Raw genomic sequence first — 27,314 nt, forward strand, 5'->3', positions numbered from 1 at the left:
CTACAAAATTAAAAAACAAAACAGAACAGAAAAACCCTACCTTCCATAAGTCATGCCATGCATGCAAGGGTGGGAAAAATATATGGAATGCACTCAACTTCCTGTATGTTGGTTGTTTTAAACTTAGGCTGTACTGTAGAAATAGCCTATGTCAGCAAAATGTATGTTGCTCAGGGGTGTGAACATTCCACCCCTCTGAGCGACGTAGGCTACACTGACATAAGCATTTATGTGCACAGCGAGAGAGCTTCTCCCTACACCCTGGGCATGTCTACACTACAAAATTATTTCGACCTAAGTTATGTCAGCATACAGCTGCCGCAGTAATTAAATTGCATTTGCACATCCATTCTACGCTCCTTCTCCCACCAACATAGCTTATGCCGCTTACAGAGGTGGCTTTTTTTTTTTTTAATGCCTAGACGAGAGCGCTCTCCCATCAGTATAGAGCGTCTTCAACAGATGCTCTAGAATTGCGCAGCTGTACCGGTGCAACTGTGCCACAGGTAGCCTCACCTCCCGTTCTTTTCCTGTGCTTAGGTAGCTACTCAGTTTCTTCTGTCCTTTTCTGAGTTTAAACAAAGTAAAATTGTCCTGTTCTGGTGCTTTGTTTCACTTCAAGTCTTAGACTTGGTCTACCTTACAAATGTATGTTGGTATAACTACGTCACTCAGGGATGTGGAAAGTCCACATCTCTGAGTGACATGGTTATATCGACATAGCACTGTCTATACTGAGGGTTATGTCATCAGGAGGACTTCTGTCAACATAGCTACTGCCTCTCAGGGTGGTGGAGTACCTGTGCTGATGGGAGAAGCTCTCCCATTGGCTCTATAGATAGCATCTTCTCTAAGTGATACGGCGGCACAGCTGCACTGATGTAGACAAGCTCTAAGGCCTGGTCTATGCTATGGAGTCAAGTTGATGCAAGGCAGCTTATGTGTAAATTTAGCTCCCACTGGCATAACTACTCCACTACACTGATTTAATACCTCCACCTCCATGAGAGGCGTAGAGTCAATGTTGATGTAGTACAGTAAAAGCTGTTTTATCCGGCATGTTGAGGGAATGGTGGAAGCTGGAAAGTGAAAAATGCCATTTAACTAAGAGGGAGGGAGTTTGGGTGCAGGAGGGGGCTTGGGGCAGCGAGTTGAGGCATGGGAGGGGGTGCAGGGTGCCTGATCCGGGGGGCGCTGACATTGGGCAGCTCCCCGCAAGTGGAGACCTGTCCCAGCTGCTCCTGGGTGGAGGCATGGCAGGCAGCTCTGTGTGCTGCCCCGCCCTGCCCAAAGTGTGAGCCCCACAGCTCCCATTGGCTGGGAACCGCAGCCAATGGGAGCTGCGGGGGCGGCACCTGCAGGTGGCGGTAGCACACAGAGCCACCTGCCATGCCTCTGCCTAGGAGGAGCCGGGACAGGTGGCTGCTTGTGTGGAGCCAACCGAGGTGAGCGCCCCCCCCCCCCCCCCCGTATCTGGCATCCCGTACCTCCTCCTGTACCACAACCTGCTGCCCCAAGCCCCCTCCTGCACCCAAACTCTCTCCCAGAGCCTGTGCTCCACACCCTCTCCTGTGCCCCAACGCCTGCTGACCTGGCGCCAACCGGACTATAAACAGGAATTTCAATGAAGATCAGAAATGCCAATTTATTGAGTTTTCCGGTTGGTGAAGTGCCGGATAAAACAGCTTTTACTGTAATTAGGTCGACGCAGTATCAGCGTAGACTCTGCATTGCTTACAGCGACTGCTACCGGCTTGCAGAAGCTGTCCCACAATGCACTGAAGTGACAGTATAGTCTGTACAAGCACTCCTGATGAGGACATGCACCACCGACCCAAGAAGAGCATAGTGTGGACATGCAAAAGCGATATAATTACTGTGATGGCTGTATGCTGATGTAACTTAGGTCAGCATAATTTTGTAGTGTAGACATGCCCAAGGTGTATACAAATGCAAATTCAGTGCATAAAATTAAGTACACATATAAGTCTTTGCAGGATTGGGGCCTATGAAAAGATAAATCTCATGCTTCATGGTGTAAGTTAACTACTTGAATGGTTCAAGAAGAAATTTCCCTTTCATATTAAAGTATTATATAATTGGCCTCTTGCATAAGGAGGGATAGGGTATCTGGATTCTTCTAAAGAAGCATCAGATAAAGGTCACTGTCCATTTTGAGTTAATGGACTATATGGTACGCTCTGGTATTTCCTCTTCCCCTGTTCTCATTCAACTTTATTCATTTCCAATATTTGATCAAACATTCTGGCAAGTGAAATAACATTGTAGCTATATGAGGATTTATGTGCACAGCCCTTAATTCATCTCACAAAAGGACCCCATAGAGCACACTAATAAAACATGAGGAATTGACAGTCTACTTGTCCTTCATCTTGTCAATTTGCAACAGACCAAACCCAGACTTCTTAAAAATTATAAATGTGCATATATGAAAAGCTGCCAGAATGGCACTGATTAGTTTGTAATAAATACTACTTCCCAGAATCAAGTGGAGGTACAGATCACATTACAAAGTTGCGCAAAAGCCAAATCGACACACTATTTCAAATCAAACAAAGAGGAAATGCAATATGGCCACAGTATCATATAGCTTTCCATAGACCGCATTAACTATAATAATACCGTTAATGCACAGTCATTCTGAATAGTGGAAAAAATCCTTTTGCTGAGAAGCAAAAGGAAAATAAATACGGATTTCTTTTTAAAATGAGAGAGAGAGAAAAACTGGGACCAGATCCTCAGTTGGTGTAAGTTAGTGTAGCTCCGGTGATCTGATCTACTCAGAATACACTGAAGGTGTTAAACTAGCATCCCATAAACAATGCATTTACATGTAGAGTTCTATTTCTAGTTCTACGTGAATAACGTAGCTGAAGTCGAAGTACCTTAGTTCGAACTTACTGCGGGTCCAGATGCGGCAGGCGGGCTCCCCCGTCGACTCTGCATACTCCTCTCGCGGAGCAGGAGTACCGGCGTCGACGGCGAGCACTTCCGGGATCGATTTATCGCGTCTAGACAAGACACGATAAATCGATCCCAGAAGATCAATTGCTTACCGCTGGACCTGGAGGTAAGTATAGACCTACCCTCTTATGCTGTGCTACTTCAGATTCTTGGCAACTTTTAACTCCCAATCCATGAGACTTAGGGCTGGTCCCCACTTAGTCCGGACTTCGGACTAAGGTACACAAATTCAGCTACGTTAATAACGTAGCTGAATTCGAAGTACCTTAGTCCGAACTTACCGCGGTCCAGACGCGGCCGGAAGTCTCCCCCCGTCGACGCCGCGTACTCCTCTCGGCGAGCTGGAGTACCGGCGCTGACTGTGAGCACTTCCGGGATCGATCCCAGAACATCGATGGCGTGCCGCCGGACTAGCCGGTAAGTGAAGACTAGGCCTGAGAGCAGGTCTACACTAGCAGTGCTACATCGGTGCAGCTGTACCGAGGCAGCTGTGCCACTGTAGCATGTCTGGTGAAGATGCTGTATGCCAACAGGAGAGCGCACTCCCATTGGCATAATTACTCCACTTCCATGAGAGGCGGAACCTCTGGTGACATAGCGCTGGTGTGGACAGCGCTTAGGTCACTGTAACTTGCATCGCTCAGGAGGGTGTCATTTTCACACCCTGGCAAAGTAAGTTAGATCAACTTAAGCAGTAGTGTAGACCTGCCCTCAGTTGAGAGAGTTAATCCAGGCTTTACAATGCCTTTTCTGCATGCCATACATAGCAAACTCATGGGATTGGCATCTGATTCGCTAGGCTCATTTTGTGGATTTTGTTGCTTGGCATGGACTGGTGAAAAGATCTCTTGCTCCCTAGTACTGTAAGAAGGGAGAGCTTCAGGTCAATAAATGGTGTAAAGTGCTAACAGGGACAAAGTTGTCATATAGTGATCAGCATCGCACATTTATATATCATGGTTCCTTCAAGCTTCTTGGATGGATGGATGGATGTCAATTTTGGGAACAGGAAGAGACCACTGCATATATTTTAAATGACAGCAGTACTCCTGGGAAGGAAGGGAAATAATCCAAAATACAATGTCTGGATAGGTAAGCCTGGCCTCAGGTTCATTTGGGTTTGAAAGGATCTGTACTGGAACTATCCCTCAGCCAGTGCAATGTGGAAATACTGATTTATTTATAGAGTTGTATTTAGTGTATTTAATAGTGTCATTTACAGAGTTCCATAAGTGTTCTTTACAGATAGGACAAGGGGCCAAAGTTAGCCTTGGTGTTAGGGGTACACATCCACTGAAGACAGTGGAGTTGCACTCACTTAAGCAGGGTTGAATTTGATCCAAGAAGCTTGCAGTCTAATACAGAGGTAACATTAGACTAGGATGCAAAGTTAGATGATCCCATATGAAGGGATATTCAGTAAGCAAGCTTTCCTTCTGCTATACCCCCTCTTCAGTCTAGGGAAAACCTGTGAAACAAGTGGTCAGTATACATGACCTGCCTGGTTTTAATATTTAACGTGAAAACATCTGGTCACAGCTGGGAAGATAGTTACTGTTCTTATTGTGGTGCTGTTTTGATCTTGGCTTTTTTGTAATGCATTTGCAGCACTGCACTCTATTTACTAGTCATAGTTTACGGAAAGATCATGAGTCACTAATTGCACCAATTAAGAGTCTTTAAATGCTGTTTCTTTGTCCTTATTTTCTCCTCTAGATGAAGAGGCAGGAAGTTGGAAACACCCAGCAATCTCTTGGTGACTTCTGACTTTTAAGCATTCATAAGATTTAATTAATCAGTTAAAATAACAAGTTAATTTGATTGAGAATTATTTCATAAAACAAAACCAGCCTCCTCACCCACCACTTCTTTATTTTGGAACAATGATACATTCTGAATGTGAAAAAGTTTCCCTTTATTTAAAAATCATAGTTACAATACTTTAATAGTGACATTTTCAGGGATTTAAAAGAAAAATCTACATACAAATATAAAATAACTTCTATCCTCTTCTACTGTGTAGGTACCATCATGTTGAAAATATCAGTGGGTCATAATTGTACCACTCAGTAATCTAACAATGTGACAGGTCAGTTATAAAGGTATCAGGTGCAAAATATTTAGTGGATTATTTAAGAGAGACTGTTGCAGGTTTACCTTGTTTGGCAATGAATATTGTTTGTTTATTAACAACAAATCATAGCTGTGGATGTAGCTGAGAATACTGGGGAAAATTAAACACTGCAGCATTCTTACCTATTTCCCCAACCCAAGTTTTTTATTTCTTCTAGTGTTTCATTCCACCTCCAAATGCTTGGGCTTGTGTTGCCTTAGTGTGCTAGGTTGAGAAAAGGTGAAACAGAGTTAGCTGTTTGTACAAAAGGCACCAGAAGCAGAAGAACAGTGACAAACTGTTCATTTGTTAGAAACCACAGCTTGAATGGTATAACATGTCAGAACTGGATGTTCAGTCAAAAAGTGGAAGGCCTTGATATTAAAATACAAATAGACAAACAAAAGGCAATTTTAAGGTTTGTGTACCATTAAATCTGCTGGTGCGCTCAACTAGTAGTTATCAGCATTGTTGCTATGTCTCGTGTAATATCTTTATTGCTTGGGTTCAAAGTTTCAGACAGTGAGTCGTGAAATGGCATGCCTTGGGGAAACATGCAAACAACATTTTTTTTCCCTTGCTGTTGGACCTAACCAAGGGTGTGGTGAGCCAACAGCAAGTCTGTACCAGGAAATAGCAGGCTAGCTCTCCTGGCAGCTCAGGCTACCAGCCTCATCATTTGCCTCCCTAAGCCTCTGTTGTCTGGTTCTGGGGAGTAACAGGGAGGAGCCTGCATTGTAATTCATCTAATTACCCCTTATGGGGAAAGCTGGAGAGCAAGAGGAAGCAGCAGGCAGGTTCCAGGAGGACAGGAAGATAGAAAACTATGTCTGGTACCAGTCTACACCTGCAACGAAATAGAAATTTGGTGGCAAAAGTGTTGAAACCTGTGGAATCTTAGAAAAATGCCAAATTCTGCAACCACAGAATAGCAGAGTCCATGGGGCCCTTGTTGGGGTGAAGGAGCAATTCATATCTGAGTTATTGTTTCAGGTTCTCTGTAGACTCAAGCAGGCATCACTGCATTGTCTATGCTCACAAAATACATGGGCTGCAGCCTATAATGAATTTCTGATCTTCCAAGCATTGCTGCTCTCTTCTTTTTGTTTTTAAATTTAGGGCAGAGAGGGGAAGGAAGAAGCTTTTAGTTTTGGAATATAAATTCTGGTTGTTTTTCAGTTTCTTTCATAATCAAGTCATTTTGTTTTCTGTGGTGTAGCTTCACAGTCAAATATCTGGGTCTGTTCCCAGTGCTAAGTTGGGGGCGGGGGAGAAATAGAGCACTGTGCACCCCGTCTATTTTCAAAGTCTGACACATTTAAAAAAAATTAAAAACATACCTTAAAAATGTGTAAATTAACTGCATTCACGACCTATTTATTTTCAAACACATGCTTTGAATTCTGAAGAGCCATTGCAATTAAATTTGTATTTAGGACACTATCCAGTTTCCACTGAAGATAATAGGGAGTCCCTTTATCTGATGTTGGTTTGCCAGAATGAAAACTGCTCACTGGATGTATGTATTGGCCTGCTACATGCCAATTAGCTTAGCCTAGAGAGCATATCAAATGGGTTGATGAGAATTTTGCCCCAGTATCTGAGGATAAATTGACCTATTATGTGTGTCAGCCTATCAAAATCCAGGTTATCTGTATTTTTTTTTTTAAAAGCTTATGGTCTTTTTCATGTGTAAATAAGGATCAGTCGTGCAGCTATCTGATTGGCACACTTTTCCACAATTCATCTAAATAAATGTTGTCTTTAAAAATTTCCTTTTATTATTATTTATAGAAATGATATAGTGTATAAATAACACACACCACTATATTCTGGCATCATGAAAATAATTCAGTTATTGTTCTTGCACTCATGAGTGATTGCTCTTCTCATATGACAAATGAATTAACAAATTACTACATGGCAAATTAATTAACAGATAATCAACTAATTTGCTTCTGATACCAGATTTTCAAACAGTTGGTGTCACAAATGAAGTATGTGCTGTAAGATGTCCACCAGCAGGAAACGCAGAAATGTCGTCTTCAAGCCAAAACTTTATCTCAAAAATAAATTGTAGATTGTATAGATTGAAAGAAGATTTTCATCCTAGGAACTTCCAGAATTCTAGGGTGAGCAAAATGGATGATCCTTCTTTTGAAACACACCTCCTCCTCCCCCTCCTCAATCCCCTCTTCCATCTCTGCCATGTCAAAGTGGTTTGGAGAGGCTCAGACTGTGGCAAATGATTGTAAAGACAAAATTAGGGAGTCCACATTTATAACTTTCTGCTGACTTCCATATAAAATGTGTTGAGTTTATAAGTAAAATTTATGTTTTCTAATTGCAAGCCCTACAAACTCAACCAGGAATCTCTATTCTCTCGGACTCTCTTGTTCTCCAGTAATAGAGATTCTATAATTGGAACTTAGTTAGTTAGCATTCTGTTGCAGCTATGAGCCAAAACATAATCTTGATCATTTTCCCATAGGGGTGTGTGGGGAGGGGAGGGGGTGCACACAGAAGTATGGAGTAGTAATTTATTTTAGTCAATGAAGCATTTGGAATATAAACATGTTTATTGGTTTAGACAGTGCTACTTCTAGATAGACAAGGTGGACGAGGTGTAATATCTTTTATTGGATCAACTTCTGTTGGTGAGAGAGACCCGCTTTTGAGCTTACACAGAGCACTTCTTCAGGCAAGCTTGAAAGCTTGTTGGTCTAATAAAAGATAGTACCTCACCCACCTTGTCTCTCTCTAATATCATGGGACCAACATGGCTACAACAACACTGCATACCACTTCTAGATGTCACATTTCTGACCAGAACTTCAGTGTAACAACCTCTTTCTATAAAGGACTAATCCAGAAAACAGACTCTTATCTCCTAACTAAGAAAGTCAGTGATAAGAAATCTGTTGATGAACTTCTGAGTGATGTTATTAGTAATGACAGAATCTGGAAGGACCAACCACACTGATAAGGGTGTTTGAGTGAGCTCAGCTTGGGTGTCCCTCATCAACCAGTTGTTGCTAAAAGGAATGAAGTTATAGCCATAATCTACAGTGTATTAAGAGCAGTAATACTGAAACAAGTTGTACCCTGCAGTCAGTTAAGAATAGTTGATATAGTGCAAAATAAAATGTATAGTTGTTTTTAAACTGTGCAGTTTGCCATGCTAGAGGAAGGCATGTAAGTCACTTTTTATTTATTTCATAACTGAGTGCCATGTGACCTTCCCCTTCTAAATATTTATTCACAATTGTCTAATCTCATGAATTTTGTTCAGAAGATCAAAAATGTTTAAAACTTCAAATATGGGCATAGATTGCTTTAGTGGAAGGGTTGGGGAAGAAGAAAGAGACAGTTAACATACCAAGATGTTTTAGAGATCTCCTCCTGGCCTGTACACCTAGCACATGATAAATTTTTAGTTTTCTTTAAGATCAGTAGATTCTTTGGATGAATCTTATTGGGCTATTCATTCTTGGAATGTGCTTTTTATTTCAAGGCATGGCTACACTTGCAAATGTAGAGCGCTTTGAGTTAAACCAGCCTTCGGAGAACGCAATAGGGAAAGCGCTGCAGTCTGTCCACACTGACAGCTGCAAGTGCACTGGCGTGGCCACATTTGCGGCACTTACAGCAGCATTGGGAGCAGTGCATTATGGGCAGCTACCCCACAGAGCACCTCTTCCCATTCTGGCACTGTGGCTTGTGGGAAGGGGGGCATTTTGGGTCCTGTCCCAATGCCCGTGATGCATCGGTTCGCATCCCAACAATCCCTGTGTTTCCATCCATATTTGGTGCCATCTTTCAACGTTTTTTTGTACTGCACGCTCTGTCTTCCCTTTCAGTCTGCGGGAATGGAGCCCGAACTGCTGAGGAATATGCTGACGAGTCTTGCCAGCACGTCACGTTTGGCAGTCGAGTTACTCCTTAAGATCCAAATAGACAGTGAGGACTCTGACGATGATATCGACTCGAGTAACGCATATGACACGAGATTGCTTGTGGCATTCACGGACATGCTCACCACCCTGGAACGCTGCTTTTGGGCTCAGGAAACAAGCACTGAGTGGTGGGATCACATTGTCATGCAAGTCTGGGATGACGAGCAATGGCTGCAGAACTTTCGGATGAGAAAAGCTACTTTCATGAGACTGTGTGATGAGCTCACCCCCACCCTGCGGTGCAAGGACACGAGATTGAGAGCTGCCCTGACGATGGAGAAGCAGGTGGCTATTGCAATCTGGAAGCTGGCAACTCCAGACAGCTACTGATCGGTTGCTAACCAGTTTGGAGTGGGAAAGTCAACCGTTGGAATCGTGTTGATGCAAGTTTGCAAGGGCATTAATTGCATTTTGCTCACAAGAACCATGACTCTGGGTAACGTGCATGACATTGTGGCTGGCTTTGCACAAATGGGTTTCCCTAACTGCGGAGGGGCGATAGATGGGATGCATATTCCAATTCTGGCACCAGCCCACCTAGCCTCCGAGTATGTTAATCGGAAGGGGTATTTCTCTATGGTTCTGTAGGCGCTTGTGGATCACCGTGGGCATTTCATTGATATTAACTCAGGCTGGCCTGGAAAGGTGCATGACGCACGTATCTTTCGGAACACTGGCCTGTTCAGGAAGCTGTAAGCCGGAACTTTTTTCCCAGACCAGAAGATCACAGTAGGGGAAGTCTAAATGTCCATTGTGATCCTTGGAGACCCCGCTTACCCTTTAATGCCGTGGCTCATGAAACCCTACACAGGGAACCTTGACAGCAGCAAGGAGCGGTTCAACAACAGGCTGAGCCAGTGCAGAATGACTATAGAGTTTGCTTTTGGCCGTTTAAAGGGCTACTGGTGCTCTCTGTATGGGAAGTTGGACCTGGCTGATGACAACATCCCCGCAGTTATATCCGCGTGCTGTACCTGCCATAACATTTGTGAAGGGAAGGGTGAAAGATTCACTCAGGCATGGAACTCAGAGGTTCAACACCTGGAAGCTGAATTCAAACAGCCAGAGACCGGGGCTATTAGAGGGGTCCAGCATGGGGCTGCAAGGATTAGGGATGCCTTGAGGGAGCAATTAGAGGTTGAAAGCCACCAGTAATGTTTGGTGCCCTGCATGGGAGAGAAGTGCAGTGGTTCCAATGTTAGTAGGAATCTGTGTTTGCTACGCTGACTTGCAGGGCCTGTTGCTTTCCTGGGCCAAGGTATCTTTTACTTTATGCAATAATAATAATGTTTTCAAAGCCAAAAAATCCATTTATTGAAAAGAAACACAACTGCTTGGGAAACAGAAAGGGCAAGGGGGTGGGGTGGGGACCGGTACAATCACAGATTTGCATATGTCCTGTTATCATACTCAACCTTCCTGTCTGGAGTGCTGTGCAATGAGTGCTGCACTTCAGGATGGTTGTAATGCATGGTAATGGGGGTTGAGTGCAGTGGGTAAAGGTCGTAGTTTTCAGGGCTGGGTGGTGAAGCTACAGGTGTTGGAAAGTGTTGGGGAAAGTGGGTTGGAGGTGACATGTGGGCACAAGGGAAAGAGTTTTGGGACACGGGCTGCGGGGGGCGTGGTAGTGCTCCGCCTGCATGGCTACGAGTGCCTGGATCAAGTCTGCTTGGTGCTCCATGATGCTTATCAGTTGATCCGTACTTTGCTGCTGGAGCTCTGCGCTTTTGTACCAGCACTCCTCGTTCTGTTGGCGGATCCTTTCACTCTCCCTCCACTCCTGCACTTTTAGATTCTCGTTAAGGGACTACTGCATTACTTCATGCAGCATGTCTTCTTTGCTTCTGTGGTCCCTCTTCCTAATTCTTTGCAGTCTTTCGGCTGGTGATAACATGGACGGCTGAGATCTCAAGACTGCATCTGTAAAGGCAAAATACAACACTTAACAGAGGCAGCATTGTTCACACCAGACAGAGCAATGATTCCCCCGTACTTAAGGGCAAGCACAGTCTACATCAGGGGTCGGCAACGTTTGGCACGCGGCTCACCAGGGTAAGAACCCTAGCAGGCCGGGCCAGTTTATTTACCTGCTGACGCAGCAGGTTCAGCCGATCGCGGCCCCCAATGGCCGCGGTTCGCCGTCCCGGGCCAATGGGGGCGGCGGGAAGCGGCGCAGGCGAGTGATGTGCTGGCCGTGGCTTCCCGCCACCCCCATTGGCCCGGGACGGCAAACCGCGGACATTGGGAGCCGCGATCGGCCGAACCTGCCGCGTCAGCAGGTAAATAAACTGGCCGGCCCGCTAGGGTGCTTACCCTGGCGATCCGCGAGCCAAACGTTGCCGACCCCTGGTCTACACAATAGCATAATTTGCCTGTCCCAAAGCAAGCGCACACAACCCATGGGAGCCCCAAAATGGTGACTAAGCACAGGGTCAAGGAGGACTGATTGTTTCACAGCTGTACTGTCCTCTGGGTTTCTGTGCCTTGGGGAGAGCCAACAGCTGCAGGGGGTCCCTATACTGAACACTGTCCCCACATTTTCCACAGGAGTTCATCCTGGAAGATATCTTGCTGCTGAGGTGACCTGGGAAGCAAGGGAGGGTCTTCTACTACAATGCGGCTTCTGCCCTGGCCCATATGCAGCTTGCCTGTGTGCAGCAACGATCCCCCCACCCCTCATAGCACAGTGGTGCGGACATGTTAGCCTGATTGGGACAAGGACCACAGTGGCTCTCCCAAGAAACCTGCGCAAGCGCATTGCCCAAGTTCTGGATGAGACCTTTGAAGAGATCACTGAAGCCGATTACCATGATGTGAGAGAGCACATCAACGCCCTATTCCGCATCTAGGCATACAGCCCTAACCCTCCTCGCCCCAAGAGCCCACACCAAATAACTTCCTTCTCAAAATAAAAGTTGATTACCGGAAACCTCCTCTGGTGTTTGTCCTTCCCCAAGCACCGGCCGCCGCGACTGGCCACCTTCCTCCTGGCTTGAGAACAGCTCCTGGCTGCATGCATCTAGGGATTCCAGGGTGTCTTCCTCCTCCTCAGTACCCTCACTCCTGCTTTCCTCCTTCTGCCTTGTTAAACTGGGCTCTGAAGTGTCCATTGTGGTCCTCGGAGTGGAGGTGGGGTCGCCCCCAAGTGTCGCGTCCAGCTCTTTGTAGAAATAGCAGGTCATGGGGGCACCACCGGAGCGGCGGTTTGCCTTGTGGGCTTTGCGGTAGGCATTCCGCAGCTCCTTCACTTTAACTCTGCACTGCAGTGTGTCCCAGTCATGGCCCCTTTCCATCATGTCCCTTGATATCTGCCCGAAGGTACCATAATTCCTACGGCTGGAGCGTAGCTGAAACTGGACAGCTTCCTCCCCCCAAACACTGGGGAGTGCTCCATACTGGGAATTGCCTGGTGCATGGAGGCATGGTCACCTGGAAAGATGCGCTGAGAGCACTCCAAGCCTGGCTGAGCAAACAGGAAGGGGATTTTCAAAATTCCCAGAGAATTTAAAGGACGGGTCTGATGGTTGGTCACCTGAGGGCAGGGCAGTAGAGTTCAAAGTGATGACCAGAGTGGCTAGAACAAGAATTGTGGGACACTTCTGGAGGCCAATCAGAGCGCATTAACAGACCAGGGCATCCACATTGGCGGCGCTTCAGCGGGGGCACATCAAATGTTATTCCACTTGCCAAGGTGGATTACCAGGAGCGCTCTAGCCGCGGAGTCCGGGTGCTCTATGTGCCTTGCCAGTGTGGACGCATCATGAGTTAAAGCGCCCAGGGCTGCTTTAATACACTCTAAATCACAAGTGTAGCCATGCCATCAGTAAGTTGTAACTGGTTACAGCGGAATGAGCACTCATTGCATATTGAGTGATTTTGTCTCCAGATCAAAATAAGCAATGTGGTTTCAGTAAAATGTTATAGTTCAGAATAGCCATACAAATTTGTACCGAGATTGATTACCTACCTATATAAGTGCCATAGGTATGCAAAGCATTTTACGACAAGGCCTGCATAAGATCCTGTGGTAATATAATTCATACAGATAACAGTACATGAGTGGATGGCTAAGGTAAGTAGAATGGAACTGATGCGGACGTTCTTGGGAGACCATTTTTGTTTTAGTGCATGTAAACCCTGATTTGCAATTACTTGAGTCATGTTAGGTTCTTGGTTCATTTGTTTTATAATCCCATCCTATTCAGGAGCAGGAGTGGCAATGGGGAGTGCCAGAGTGCAGACAAGCCATAAATTGGCAGGGATGTTGTATTTATACAATGAGCACATTTGGATGTAACTGGTTGTCACAGATCCTAGCAAGCAATGCCTCCTGGCCATCCACTAGAGCCACAGTGAGAGGAATCCAAAGCCTCTGTGCTAGGGTCTCCTGGGGTGTATTAAGCTTCTGGAGCCTCAGCAGGCTGCATCATTGGCTCCTCCCTGAGCTTTTCCATCACATTTCCTGGGTACTGACCCTCAGTCTGCTATCACTCCTCAGAAATGGGGCTCCTCAGCCCACCTGTCCTAGGCCCCTAGGACTAGTGCTGGCCTGTGAGAGACCCCAGTTACTCAAACACATACCTCTCCCAGAGCTCCACCCCAAAGGTGTGAAACTTCTGGTTATAATTTAACTCTCTTAGGGGCACACAGCAGTTGTCAAGCAGTCAACACACACAAACTATGCACAGAGTCTAACAACTTTGTTATTTTATGGTTAAAGTACAGGAGAGTACAGATTATACAAACCACTGACACTAAATGCATGTCCCCACCTCAGTTTTCTCACCACTGCAGGGCATTCTTTGGGTTGGATTGTTGTCCCTTGGGGCCATCTGGGTGCAGGAAAGCAGGTAGGGCCCCCTTTCCTAATGAGGCTGCTACATGCTGGGTGACCTCTTCCTCCTGGAGCTCCTTACTCAGCTTCTGACCCCTTCTTTCTCTTGCCTCATGCTTCCTCTTCTTGTCTGGCTCCCCTATTCCTGTGTGTTTCTTTATTTAAACCCCTCTTGGTTACCTGATCTCTTTTGTTCCACTGCTTCTACCACCCCCACTATCTTTGGAGGTGTTAAGCTAAAACTGGATTTCTAAAGCTTCAGCTACTTTATATCATGTCCTTTTGTGAGTTTCAGTACTATTGTTAACCTTAAGTTAACTTTCCCTGGCTTGTATGTATCTGCTACAGGCCCTGTCAGCAATAGTGGATCCACATACATATAGACACTCATAATACAGCAGTTTTTCATAATACAGCTTCACAATATCAATCTGAATTCATAAATTGTACAGATATAGCCCTGATTCATCACATTTGTATGAAAATATTTAAACTAGAAACACATTCATTTTTTTTTTTTTTTTAGCAGAGATTTCAAACGTACCATGAGGTGCTTTGAAATATATTCTTCAGAATTCTGCTCTCAGATCAGGCTCTGATCCCCTGAGTGCATCTCTAATTCTGTATTCTGTCTCATTAGGAACTCTACGTGTGCCAGGAGAGTGGAATATAGGCATTCATATCCATCCTGAAGTATGAGAGCAGAACTTCACCTTAAACTCTATACTCTAATCAGTGATTCTCAAACTTTATTCATTTACATCCTACCTTAAATTTTTTTGTGTGAAGTCAACATCAAGCTCCTGTACCACAGTTTGGAACCCCTGCTCCAAGAGATTAGCATGCTATAACTCCCCATTGTCGTCACTTCTTTACACATAAGCAGGGCAAAGTGTTGAATGTAGACTAAATGTCTAGTAAGGGCTTGGCTACACTTTCAAGTTAGAGCGCATTAAAGCAGCCTCAGGCGCCCTAACTCCCGACCCGTCCACACTGGCAAGGCAGTTGGAGTGCCTGGACTCTGCAGCTAGAGCACTCCTGGTAATCCACCTCCATGAGAAACATAATGCTTGTTGCGCCTCAGCTGAAACGCCCCAGCATCAGTATGAACGAGGTATTGCATTACTGCGCTTTGATCGGCCTCCAGAAATGTCCCATAATCCCCTTAAGTCAAGTGGCCACTCTTGTCATTGTTTTGGAATTGGCTGTAGGAATGTGGATATGCCCTTTCAAAGCTCCATTTGTGACAGCCAGCATGCTTATCTGCTCCGGGACAAAGCAAGCCACTAGTGTAGAATGTTGCTTGCTGTGAGTGCGTGAGAGAGAGGCGGGGGGAAGAGGGGTCTGAACTTACAAGACAGCATGCTGACACACTCTCAGCACTCTCTTCCCCCCACATACACACAACACACTCCCGGTCATACTCCACCCCACCCCCCGCATTTGAAAAGCATGTTGCAGCCACTTGAACGCTGGGATAGCTACCACAATGCACTGCTCTTTGTGGTGTTGCAAGAGCTGCTAATGTGGCCACGCCAGTGTGCTTCCACCTGAGAGTGTAAACGCTCGGCAGCGTTTTCCCTGCTGCGGTCTCCGAAGGCTGGTTTAACTCCCAGCGCTTTACATCTGCAAGTGTAGCCATGCCCTAAGTAAGATCACAACTTGAATCCAGTTCATCCCTGTGTCAAACATGTATTTATATAGGCTGTATTTAACCCTTGGATAATTTCATAGGTAGAACTACATTTAAGAGTGTGTTTTATTTGTCTAAATGTGTCTTATCATTGCTTCCTAACGATTGTCTTACAGACAGTCATTTTAGTATAAAATGGAAGTAGCAATACTTTCCTACCCAGCGTGGGTGTGTTGAAGTTCAATTGGGGGTCAGTTTTAGAGAGCGAGGAAAAGTGTTTCTTTCCCAAACTCTACCAATGTGAGATGCCTGTCACAGTTGATTGTGCAGATCTTAATATTACAAAGCACTTTTCTTTCATTCATTTTTGATCAATAATATTTCCTTCATTATTTTTCTCTCAACAGAAAATTTTTAAAACTGGAGATTCTAACAAGGATGGGCAGCTGGACTTCAAAGAATTTATGCAGTACCTTAAAGACCATGAGAAAAAAATGAAACTAGCGTTTAAGAGTCTGGACAAAAACAATGATGGTATGTCTTTATTTTCACCTGACCTGGGGTTCAAAAACCTGTTTGAAAGAAAAATGTGTGATACCAATTACTGAACTAGATTTCAGAATAATTCAGTACAAGATGGTTATTTCCCCAAAACATTCAAGGACCTAAATATATTGTTTGTAATGTAAATATTGATTGTAATAAATGGAGGTAAATTTTTTTTGTTGGAGTGTAAAATTTGCTGAGATGGAACTTGTATTGCTAATATGGAACATATATCCTCTCCAATTAATTTCCATTGGAGTAGGAGCAGGCTTATAATTTTGATTGCGTATCCACATCATAGTCAAATAACTAATTATATAAGGATTATATTCTCCTCCAGTTAACAGCCTTCAAGATGGCAGACCTAAGGAATTTTGCCCTACAGCTAGAGGAGCTGTGAGGAAGTCACTAGTTGGAAAAATATATTTTTCCCTCTTTGATAAAGGGAGACTGACTCACTGGGTGTTTGTGATGCACTGATGTATTACAAAGACTGAGCAGATATTATCCAATTATATCATTTAGGACTTCAGTGTAAAAGTGTATTAAATGGTCTGTGCTGCTTTGTTTGTACTAAATGATAGTTTAAAGACTTCCCAAATCTTTAAGTAGAACAAAGATCATTGTCATGTGAGTTTACATACCAAGATCTGAAGAAGCTTTTAACTTGCACATATTTTCTTTTAATGCTTTAAGGAAAAATTGAAGCGTCAGAGATTGTCCAGTCTCTCAAGATATTGGGTATAAATATTTCAGAACAACAGGCAGAAAAGATTCTAAAAAGGTCAGAAACTATTCTTATTTCTAGTCAGTGTTTGTGACTTTGTGTATTCTTCGAATGGTTGTTCATAAACATGTTTACATAATTCCAAATCAGATGTAAAAGGATAATTTTTAATCAAAGATAACTATTGATTAGCAAAGTACAACACTGTCTAATTTTTATTTTCATAGTAATTTAAGACTGAATCGGAGTCATGCTAATATTTAGGTATCACACCTATCTGCATAACCAACAGTAGTTGGCCTCCAGTTTAACAATAAAAACATGCTCTATTTTTTAGAGGACTAAAGAGCCAGGCATACCCTTCCAAATGTGATAGTATAGTAGAATTCCTATTCTACTAAGTATTTGAGTTCATAAAATTGAAAGATTCATAAATCGAACATCTCAAACTTACAGTAGGTATGGTGCATAAGTTGTAGCATGGTGCACTGCATTGTTTTATTGTCCTTCAAACCACTGCAGAGTGTGATTTCCAATGCATTGAAGACATTGGAAATGTGAAGGGATGTCAACTTGTTTTTCATTAATGTGATTTTTATTATGTCCGCTTACCCTTCCCCCACACCTCAGTTGGGAAAAACGGTTCGTGTTACTGAACAGTTATAAGATTGGTATCCACTGCTGTATGTGGATTTTCACACTCGTGTGAGGACTGGTTTGCATTGGTTCACAGGACTTTAAGCCTGAAAAAGTTTGCAGGTAGAGTAACCCGATATTTTATTTATTTATTACTATTTTCCAGACACAATTTAAAATTTTGCATACTTTTGTTTTGTTTTAATTTCAGCATTGATGCTGATGGGACAATGTCAGTGGACTGGAATGAATGGCGGGATCACTTTTTATTTAACCCAGCTACAGACATTGAGGAAATAATCCGTTACTGGAAACATTCTACTGTAAGTTCAGCTTGTATTTTAAAGGAGATCTATTTTATGTAGATATATTTGTGTGTGAGAGATTATCCCATATCTTTGACTCCTCACCTGGATTCTGCTTCCAAATCCATCTCTGCCAGAACTAATTTTAGAACTTCAAACCTTCTGAGAAGCTTTAGATAGCTGGTATAGTTTGTGTTTTTTTCCTCCCCAGATGTGGTGGTCTTATCCCATCTTCCTGCCCCAAACATCCTTGTGTGAATATGAGTATTTAGTCCTGGATCAGTGAAAAGTCTAAGGTCTGGAATCTTGCCAACCATTAGGACTAGAAATAAGTACTTTGTCCCTTTGGAGAGGCCTCACAAAACAATGTCACATAATAGTAAATCCTTTTTCTAGTTACTATGTGAATTTTATAACGGACTGTTGCTTTCGTGTGATCATACAAGTTGGAGAATTATTTTAGCTGTTTCAGAATATTGGTATTGTGTCAGCAGTTTCATTTAACCAGCAATTTTATCATAAAGTTCACAAAATTGCTAATTTCATGTAGACTTTAGGTGTGTGTTTGCACACATACATGTACATGCTCTGTGTAGAATTTTAAGTAAGAAGAATAGAATAGGTAATGGCAGGAAGTAATGCACTACATTTGTCTCAGCCTTGGTAAGTTCAATTCCTCAAGAGTGGAAATCTTATTTTATTAATAATTCTTTCATATGCAAGCAATTCTTTCATATGCAAGCAATCCAGTAAAATATTGCATGTGCACAAATAAATAATTTGACAGAATGACCGTGATCATTTACAGGAAAGTTAAGACCACATGGCTAAAAACTGTAATTACTTTAAATATAATGAGATCATTTGAATCCTTAAGGATCTGTCAGCCTTTTCATGATAAAAACTTGCTTATAGGTGTTTACAATTTTGGTTGATTTGCAGTACACAATCCCAACCTGAGGATAATTTTATAGTTAAAAGTTGGAGGAGAATATTCTTTGACCTTTATTAAGCTATGAAACTGTAAGAAGAAAACTACTCTTCATAGTTTTCTATTTTAAAACCAGGCTAAACGTATATACCTGCCCTGGTTGATTTCACAATGGGAGTATCACATGGTTAATAACATCCAGCTATCCTCTTAAATGCCTCGCCAAAAGAAAACATGAGGCAAATATATGAAATTGGATAGCTCTGGGTCTATACTATTTAGTGAAAAATGCCCAAGATTTTTTCTGTTTCTTAAATGATGAAAATTACAAGTTCTTTTTCTGGTTATTATGGAACCTCCTCATCTAATCCTAAGTATTCAGTTTAGAAGTGTTCCATGAGTTCTACAATTGTTGCAGTTGGCCTACTTGGTCATCAGCTGAATTCCAGTTACCACAGCAACACAGGTGGTGCCCTACGTAGGCAAAATGTTTGAAATCTTGTTTCAGTTTCTCACGGTAACAGCCTTTTGAAAACTATTTTTATTTTAAAATTGAAGGCTCTTAGTTCTGATTGGACTCTGGTGAGCAGGAATCTAAATTAGCATAGGAGTGTTGTGGGCTGGCTATCGTAATAACTTTTATACAGTAAAATCCCAAAAGGTGACTTTAGCTTTCTTTCTTTTTTTTTAGGCTTAGGTGTAAGGTGATATTAGTGTCCAGTGCATATAAGGCCAAATTCTGGCAGGTGCTATTAATATAGGCACAAACTAGAACACCCAATCAACATTTTCAAAAGTAACTGGTGATTTTGGGGGCTTCCATTTTGGATGTGCAACTGGAAACCCCTTACATGGACCAGATTTTCATGGCTGGTCTAGACTTCAAAGTTATCTTGGCTTAACTACATTGCTCAGGGTTGTGAAAAATTTCATGCCCTGTACGATTTAATTAAGCTAACCCAAGCCCTGGTGTTCATCACTAGTTCAACAGAATTCTTCGGTTGTTGAGGTGGATTTTCTACAGCAATGGAAGAACCCTTTCTGTTGTTGTAAGTGTGTCTATGTTACAGTGGCACAGTTGTAGCTGTGCTGCTGTAGCGTTTCTAATGTACACATACTCTACATTAGAGTGTTGAGCACCCACCCTTTGGGAATCAGGCCCTTTTAAGATGTCTCTAATTAGGCACCCAAAATCACTCATCACTTTCAAAAATTTATGTCTCAATGGCTAGGCACTATAGAAATGCAGAGAGATAGTTCCTGCCCAGAAGAGTTTGCAGTCTAAATAAACAAGACAAAATGCTACAGAGTGTACTATCTCCATTTTACAGATGGGGGGGCGGAACTTGAGGCATTAAGAGTGGTAGCATCTAAAATTAAATTCAGCAACAGTATAAATATAACTCACTTTATTAAAGGAAAAAAATTAATCCTCCCACTCCCCAGCTACTTTGGCAGTAATTGCTTTCTCTTATTGGAAAGATTTTTCGCTCTCTCTTTTTAACGGCAAATGTAACTCATATGTGAAACTGGATTTGTAGTATTAAATGGTGCAGTCCCTCTAATTTATTATTATTACATATTCTGTGATGAAAATGAAGGTATATATTTAAGTTATTTATAAAAATCTTTAGCCTTCTGTCACGGGAAACCTTACCCCCGTCACCTTTGATAATGTTCACTGTTGTTCAAGTTGAACAGTAAATATTTTAAAGTAAACACCTATCTGGCAGGGAGATTTCAGACTTTCACAATGGAATGATAGTCACTAATGTCTCTTCAAAACATTCAGTAAAATTGTTGGTTGGAACAAGAAAGATCATAATGGATTAGTGAAATGAATCATATAATTAGGTGCTATATTAATTTATCAATAGAAAGCTATTTTTAAATGTGTGTCTGTAAAATACATGAATAAATTACCTTGAATGATTAATCTCTTGACAGCATCTTTAAGAGATTATCAAACTAATCCTTAAAGGCTGCCTGGATGAAAGGTTAGTAGATGGTAAGCATTTTGGACTTGGACACTGTCTGGAAATCTTTACTGAGCTTGACAAAATGTCTTCATTACAGCTATGCTCAAGAAAGGAGTTTGTCATAATTTTTAATGATGATGGTGCTGTCTTTGAAATGGTGGGTTTTGGGTGGTGGTGTTCTAAATATATTTAAAGGGAACAAAGGGTCACTTTTGATTTTTGTTGTATAGAATTGCTCTTACTGTAATTTCATTCCATTGTTATACAATTGAAGTATGTACATTACAGATTATTGATAGCTATTTTTATGTCTTTAATGTAACTTTTTTATGCACTGTCATTTGGTATGGTATCTATTTGTAGTCAAGCCAGTGTCAGAACTATCAGTAAAATCACTAAATAGGAAATATAGTTATTGCCCCTTTCTGCTTTGCATTGTGACAGGTGTTGGATATAGGAGATAGCTTGACTATCCCAGACGAATTCACAGAGGAAGAGAAAAAGTCTGGGCAGTGGTGGAGGCAGCTCTTATCAGGAGGAGTGGCTGGTGCCGTCTCTCGAACAGGTACAGCACCATTAGATCGCCTTAAAGTCATGATGCAGGTGAGTTGCAACATCTAAGCAATTTTTTTAATTCTGGTAAATCACTTTTCCCCTTTAGCATAATCTGGGCCATGTTGTGGCAGTTTTTTAGAGGAGTTCCAGCTGGCTGGGAGTTTTTGTAAATTAATAGCAGAATATAGCCTCTTACTTCTAGAGAGGCTCTCATTGTGCTTTTAAAACTGTTTCATAATTTGTATTGATTTAGATCCTAATCCTGCAAAGATTGACTACATCTAACTATTCTTGTGGGCATAATGGTTTGCAGGATTAGGCCGTAATTTGTAGATGTATTTTGCACCCTGATGGTTGCATGTTTGTTTTATGCATTTTGTTGCTTTTTTTTTTTTTTAAGAATTCAAATGCTGCATTTTTGTAATGAGACTTGCTTTGTGGTGTGTTGTGGTACAGATATTATATTAAATATGTTCCCGTTTGATATCTGAAATGATTAATAAAAGACTGATACGGGAAAATACATGTACCCTCTCAAAATCAGTTGTGCTGGTATAAACTACAACAGTGTATTAAGATCAGCAATACATTTCACACTTTTTACACACTTCCCATACATTTTTTCAAAATTACAGGATTTTAAACAGTAGCTTGCTTTATGTTTTCTGAGTCTGCCACATAGAAAGTACTACTCAATCTAAAAAGCACATTATGTAGTGTTTCTATAGTATGCATTATAAGAAATATATTGCATTTCTCCTGATAATGAGCATTTATATTCCCTTTCGAACCAGTAGCCAGTTTGGAAGAAATATCACAACTGCTATAAAAATGAAAGACTGGAATATTGTTACTATAGTGTTAGCTTTCAAGAAATGCAACAGATAACGTTAATGGTGTGAAAACAATCCTTAGTTTACAGTCATATTGCAGCATCTCAGATTGACTACAGCTATTCAATTATGAGACAAGTATTTATACTGTCTGTCTTATAAGAGTTTTGATTTAAGTTTGACTACAACTTTTATCCTTTGTTGCTTAAAAATGAGTCCCCTATCCAATCTAAGCATTTTTTTCTTACTGTGGTTAATAGGTTCATGGTTCAAAGTCAAATAAAATGAATATATCAAGTGGCCTTAAGCAGATGGTGAAAGAAGGAGGCATCCGTTCCCTTTGGAGGGGAAATGGTGTGAATGTTATTAAAATCGCACCTGAAACAGCTATTAAGTTCTGGGCATATGAACAGGTAATGTGTTAAATCAAGGTGATGAACACTAAATACAGAAAAACAAAGAATGCAAATGATGATGGGAAAATATATATATAAATGGTTTTATTGATCAAATTTAAAATAGTATCATGACTGGTTGATAAAATATGTGAGTAATGTGGATTATTACTGTTGTACTGTGAACAATGTAGGAAAGAAATCAAACTCGCATCATATGAGTTTAAAGCTACCTACTTATCTGTGTAACTTTTTATGGAGAGGTGCTCTAATGTTAAATACTTCAGTTTTGATTTCTAAATAGTAACCACATAAAAATTTAGCACGTTGTTTTAGCCTAACACATACCCATGTACAGGATTCCTTTTAAGTCAAATGCTGCAGTAAGATGCCCTCAGCATGGGTTTCAGAGTTATATTTACCTCTGAATCAGCTGTACACAAGATATTAAAGGCCTAATCCTCCTTTGGAATAGAGATCTCCCTGCGATCACAGTTTTAGTTTGGAATTCTAGAACACCCAGTAACTGATCTTTGCTTTCTCATCTGTGAAGATGGCAGAGTCTTGCTAGGGCCAGAAGTAAGAGCAAAGTAATGTACAATACATCCACACTCTTCTGTGCTGTAAACAAATAACCCCAAACCCAAAGCTATTTTAAAAAATTATCCTTTGTGTATAGGATATCTGATTTACAACTTCTGATGAGAGGTGGTAATTTGCCCTAATGTGCAGTTATTGCTTACCTCCCTCAGTACATTACTCCTTACTTCAGCTCAGCTTATCAGTAACTGATACAACTACTCAGGCAGAACAAAGACAAGACTGCAGTATTTGGCTGTCTATAGCAAGTGATATGGTGCACATAAGGCCTAATTCTCCATTCCTTGAGTACCCATTCACTTAAGTTGGAGTTCTGGGTGTGCAAGAAATGCAGGGTTCTCTTCTGTTATAAAAATGCAACCATATAGGTATTGAATGACCAAAAAAACAACATTTCTGCAGAGTTAGGGTTGCTTATTGATATGTCGTCCCCTTGCAGAACGTTGAGTGAATCAAAACTGAAACTTCTGAAAACCAGGAAATGCAGAGTGAAGGCATCCAATCTTTAACTCTATCCTCCTTCAGCAGTTACCCAATTCATCCCATTAACACATGTACTGCTCCTCCTCTCCATAATGCCCTCCTTTCCTAGATAAGTTCATGGAGGATAGGTCTATCAATGGGTATTAGCCAGGATGGGCAGGGATGATGTCCTTGGCCTCTGCTTGCCAGAAGCTGGGAATGGGCGACAGGGGATGGATCACTTGATGATTACCAGTTCTGTTAATTCCCTCTGGGGCACCTGGCATTGGCCACTGTCAGAAGACAGTATACTGAGCTAGATGGACCTTTGCTCTGACCCAGTATGGCTGTTCTTAAGCATTCACATGTCTAATTCCCCCCTCATACTCTGATTTTATTCCCCACAAAATAAAACTGCCACTCATGACTCTCAAATTGTAGCACTACAACCACTCAGTTAAAAATTCTTATTGTGTTACGTGGGTGCTTGTGATTAACTTATCCTTAGTTATGTTAATTGAAGGATGACTTCGCAGCAGTCAAACAGAATGAGCTCTAATTCATCCAGTGATTAGTAACTTTCAGTTTAACAGTACAGGGCAGCATAAGGAAACTTTTTTTTAAGACAACCTGTAAACTGGTAACCTCTTTGTCAAGTGACCCCAAATTTGAATCTCTAGCTCTACCCTGTGCCCTCATGAGAGAGACCAAATTTTCAAACCAAGCCGACTAACCATTCGGATTTCAGAGTACTTAGAAGACTTGAGCTTTAAAGCATATAAAATGGTGGGAATGAAAATCCTCTAGCTGCTTTTCTGTACTGGTACATGTTCATTGTAAAAACGTACAGTAACTCCTCACTTAAAGTCATCCCGGTTAATGTTGTTTTGTTGTTACATTGCTGATCAATTAGAGAACATGCTTATTTAAAGTTGAGCAATGCTCCCTTATAACGTCATTTGGCAGCCACCTGCTTTGTCCACTGCTTGCCCATTGGAGCTAGCTGGTGGGGGCTTGGAACCAGGGTGGACCGGCAGGCCCGCATCAGCTCCCTGTTCACTTAAGTTCCCTGTGCAGCAGCTACCCAGCAGGCTATCAATTGCCGGGCAGTTCAGCTGTCCCTCCCCCCACTGCCATGTGCTGCTCCTGCCCTCTGCCTTGGAGCTGTTCCCCGGAGCCTCCTGCTTGCTGTGCCGGGTGGGGGTCGGGGAAAAGGGGGACTAATGTCAGGGTGTCCCTCTTCCACCCCCTGCTCCTGCACCTGCTTACCCCATCTCCATAGGGGGACACACGACAGGGCTCAGGATGGAGGGAGCTTGCCAGCATAAGCTGCTGTCTCAACTTGCTGATCTACTTTAAAAGGCATCGTACTTAAAGTGGGGTCAGCATACTTAAAGGGGCAGTGTGCATCTCTCTCTCTCACACATGCTGTGTGTCTCTGTCTCTTTCTGCCATGCTGTCTCCCCTCCCTCCATTCGTGCTGCCTTGTAGAGTATGAGGCTACATTAACAACAATGGGTTAACCCTCAGCCGATTGCTAATTCATCATTTAGCAGTAAGGAATTCCCTGGGAAATATCCCACCCTCTGACTTCACCACCTCAACAAAGCTTCACAATCATCATCGCTGTGTACCAGTATTAAATTGTTTGTTTAAAACTTCTACTCTGTGTGTGTGTGTGTGTGTGTGTGTGTGTGTGTACACACACACTTTTGTCTGGTGAAAATCTTTTTCCCTGGAACCTAACCCCCCCCTATTTACATTAGTTCTTATGGGGAAATTGGTTTCACTTCAAGTCACATTTTTCAGGAACATAACTACAAAGTTAAGTAAGGAGTTACTGTACATTTTCTTAAACACCATTCTCAGTTTGGGTCCCTCAGAGATTGTGTGTGTGCAAAGCACTACCTTGGATAAAGTTTGAGAGATCTAGACCATTTTGACCCTCATCACATCAATAGCTTGATTCCCCTCCCCCCTGCAACTTTTTTTTTAAGACTATTTTTTCTCAGGCTTATATGTCCGGGACCCTTGGCACAAATGATTCTAAATTTGGGTCACTAATCCTACCCTGTACCCCCCTGAGGCATACCAAATTACAAAGACTAACCAAGTCAATTTTAGAGGATTTAGAAAGGTTGATCTTTAAACCGATGTCTTGGGGCAACCTTAACTATAGAGGTGCTCCCGTGCCATTATAGTATGGGCAGAATTGATCCCACTCAGTGGGACCAAATGTAAAGGACTTTCACAGGCTGGAAGATCTATGTTTTTATAAATCATTACACAGAGAATTAGAATGTAAATATTTTTAAGTTGTGTTAATTGGACAACTATAATGCAAACTTAGTGGGAAAACCTCTTGTCATATTTCTGCTTCTGCTGGTGGATTCTACCTGCCTCAGAAAGATGTGTGATATATTTGTCTTTATGTATTTTACCTACACAGTATAAGAAGATATTTGCTAATGAAGATGGAAAGATAGGGACCGTTGAAAGATTTGTATCTGGTTCTTTGGCTGGGGCAACAGCACAAACCTCTATTTATCCCATGGAGGTAAGCAAGAGAGGACCGGGCTCCCATTGAAGTCAGTGCCAAAAAACCTATTGACTTCACCAAGAGCAAGATAAGGCTTTTTTGTGGAAACATTACAGGAGTTCTGTCTACATCACAACTTTCACGTGCATTCTGTAGATTTACTCCTTCAGAATCACACCATAATGCTACTTAACACTTTCTGGGATACAACATGGAATGTTCTATACACCTCTACCCCGACATAACGTGGGCCTCGGGAGCCAAAAATCCCTACCGCGTTATAGGTGAAACCCCATTATATTGGGGTAGCGGCGGCAGGGCTCCAGTGGTGATTTAAAAAGCCCCGGACTCCGGCTGCTGCGGGGAGCCTGGGCCCTTTAAATCGCTGGCTGAGCCCCGCTGCCGCAGCTCCAGGGTAGCAGTGGCAGGGCTCCAGTGGTGATTTATAGGGCCCAGGGCTCCCTGCAGCAGCCGGAGCCCCAGGCCCTTTAAATTGCTGCCCAAGCCCCACTGCCGGAGCCCCGGGGTTACCGCGCTATATGCAAACCCGTGTTATATCGGGTCGCGTTATATCAGGGTAGAGGTGTACTTAGATTTTCTGGTGTTTAGTGTTATGTGGGGTTTTGCTGTTTTCTGAGTTTTATTTTATTTAAATTGCCTTATTTAAAACAAACAAACCCAAACCACCATGTGCATATGTGTTGGGGGCTGTGTTGTTTCTCTCTTAAAATGTTAGAAATTGGATTGTCACAAATTGCATGCTAAGTCTCCAAGTCTGGAAAGCATCTTTGTTCAGCGGGTACGTCCAGACTACCTGCCAAATCAGCAGGTAGTAATCCATCTATTGGGGACTGATATATCGCGTCTTGTCTAGACGCGATATATCGATCCCTGAACGTGCTCCCATCAACTCTGGAACTCCACCAGGGCGAGCAGCGGTAGCGTAGTAGACGGGGGAGCCACGGCCGTCGATCCCGCGCCGTGAGGACCCGAGGTAAGTCGAAATAAGATACGTTGACTTCAGCTACGCTATTCCCATAGCTGAAGTTGCGTATCTTACATCGACCCCTCCCCCCAGTGTAGACCAGCCCAGCAGAGCAGTTCAGTGTGTATTTAAGTCCCATGAAGTAAAAGACGTAAGCATATGCTTAATGTTAAGTGTGTGCTTAAGTACTTTCCTGAATGTGGCCCTGCCACTGGGACTGGCCCTCTGAAGGCCAGGCATCTAGCCTGACAGGCTTCACTAAGGCAAACGAGCCAATCCAGATCCACCTGTGGATAGTTA

The 27,314-nt window shown here is 42.5% G+C and overlaps 1 protein-coding gene across 1 annotated transcript in view; it reads left to right on the forward strand.

Annotated features, from left to right (window-relative positions):
- SLC25A24 (solute carrier family 25 member 24) overlaps positions 1-27,314 on the forward strand; it is a 40,561-nt gene that overhangs the window by 4,220 nt on the left and 9,027 nt on the right. The window contains exons 2-7 of the mRNA XM_034779426.1: positions 15,929-16,055; positions 16,764-16,851; positions 17,642-17,753; positions 21,090-21,248; positions 22,294-22,446; positions 25,940-26,047. Coding sequence (XP_034635317.1) covers positions 15,929-16,055; positions 16,764-16,851; positions 17,642-17,753; positions 21,090-21,248; positions 22,294-22,446; positions 25,940-26,047 — 747 coding nt within the window. The remainder of the gene's footprint in view (positions 1-15,928; positions 16,056-16,763; positions 16,852-17,641; positions 17,754-21,089; positions 21,249-22,293; positions 22,447-25,939; positions 26,048-27,314) is intronic.

Source organism: Trachemys scripta, chromosome 8 (assembly GCF_013100865.1).
Source record: "Trachemys scripta elegans isolate TJP31775 chromosome 8, CAS_Tse_1.0, whole genome shotgun sequence".
Classification (NCBI taxonomy): Eukaryota; Metazoa; Chordata; order Testudines; family Emydidae; genus Trachemys; species Trachemys scripta.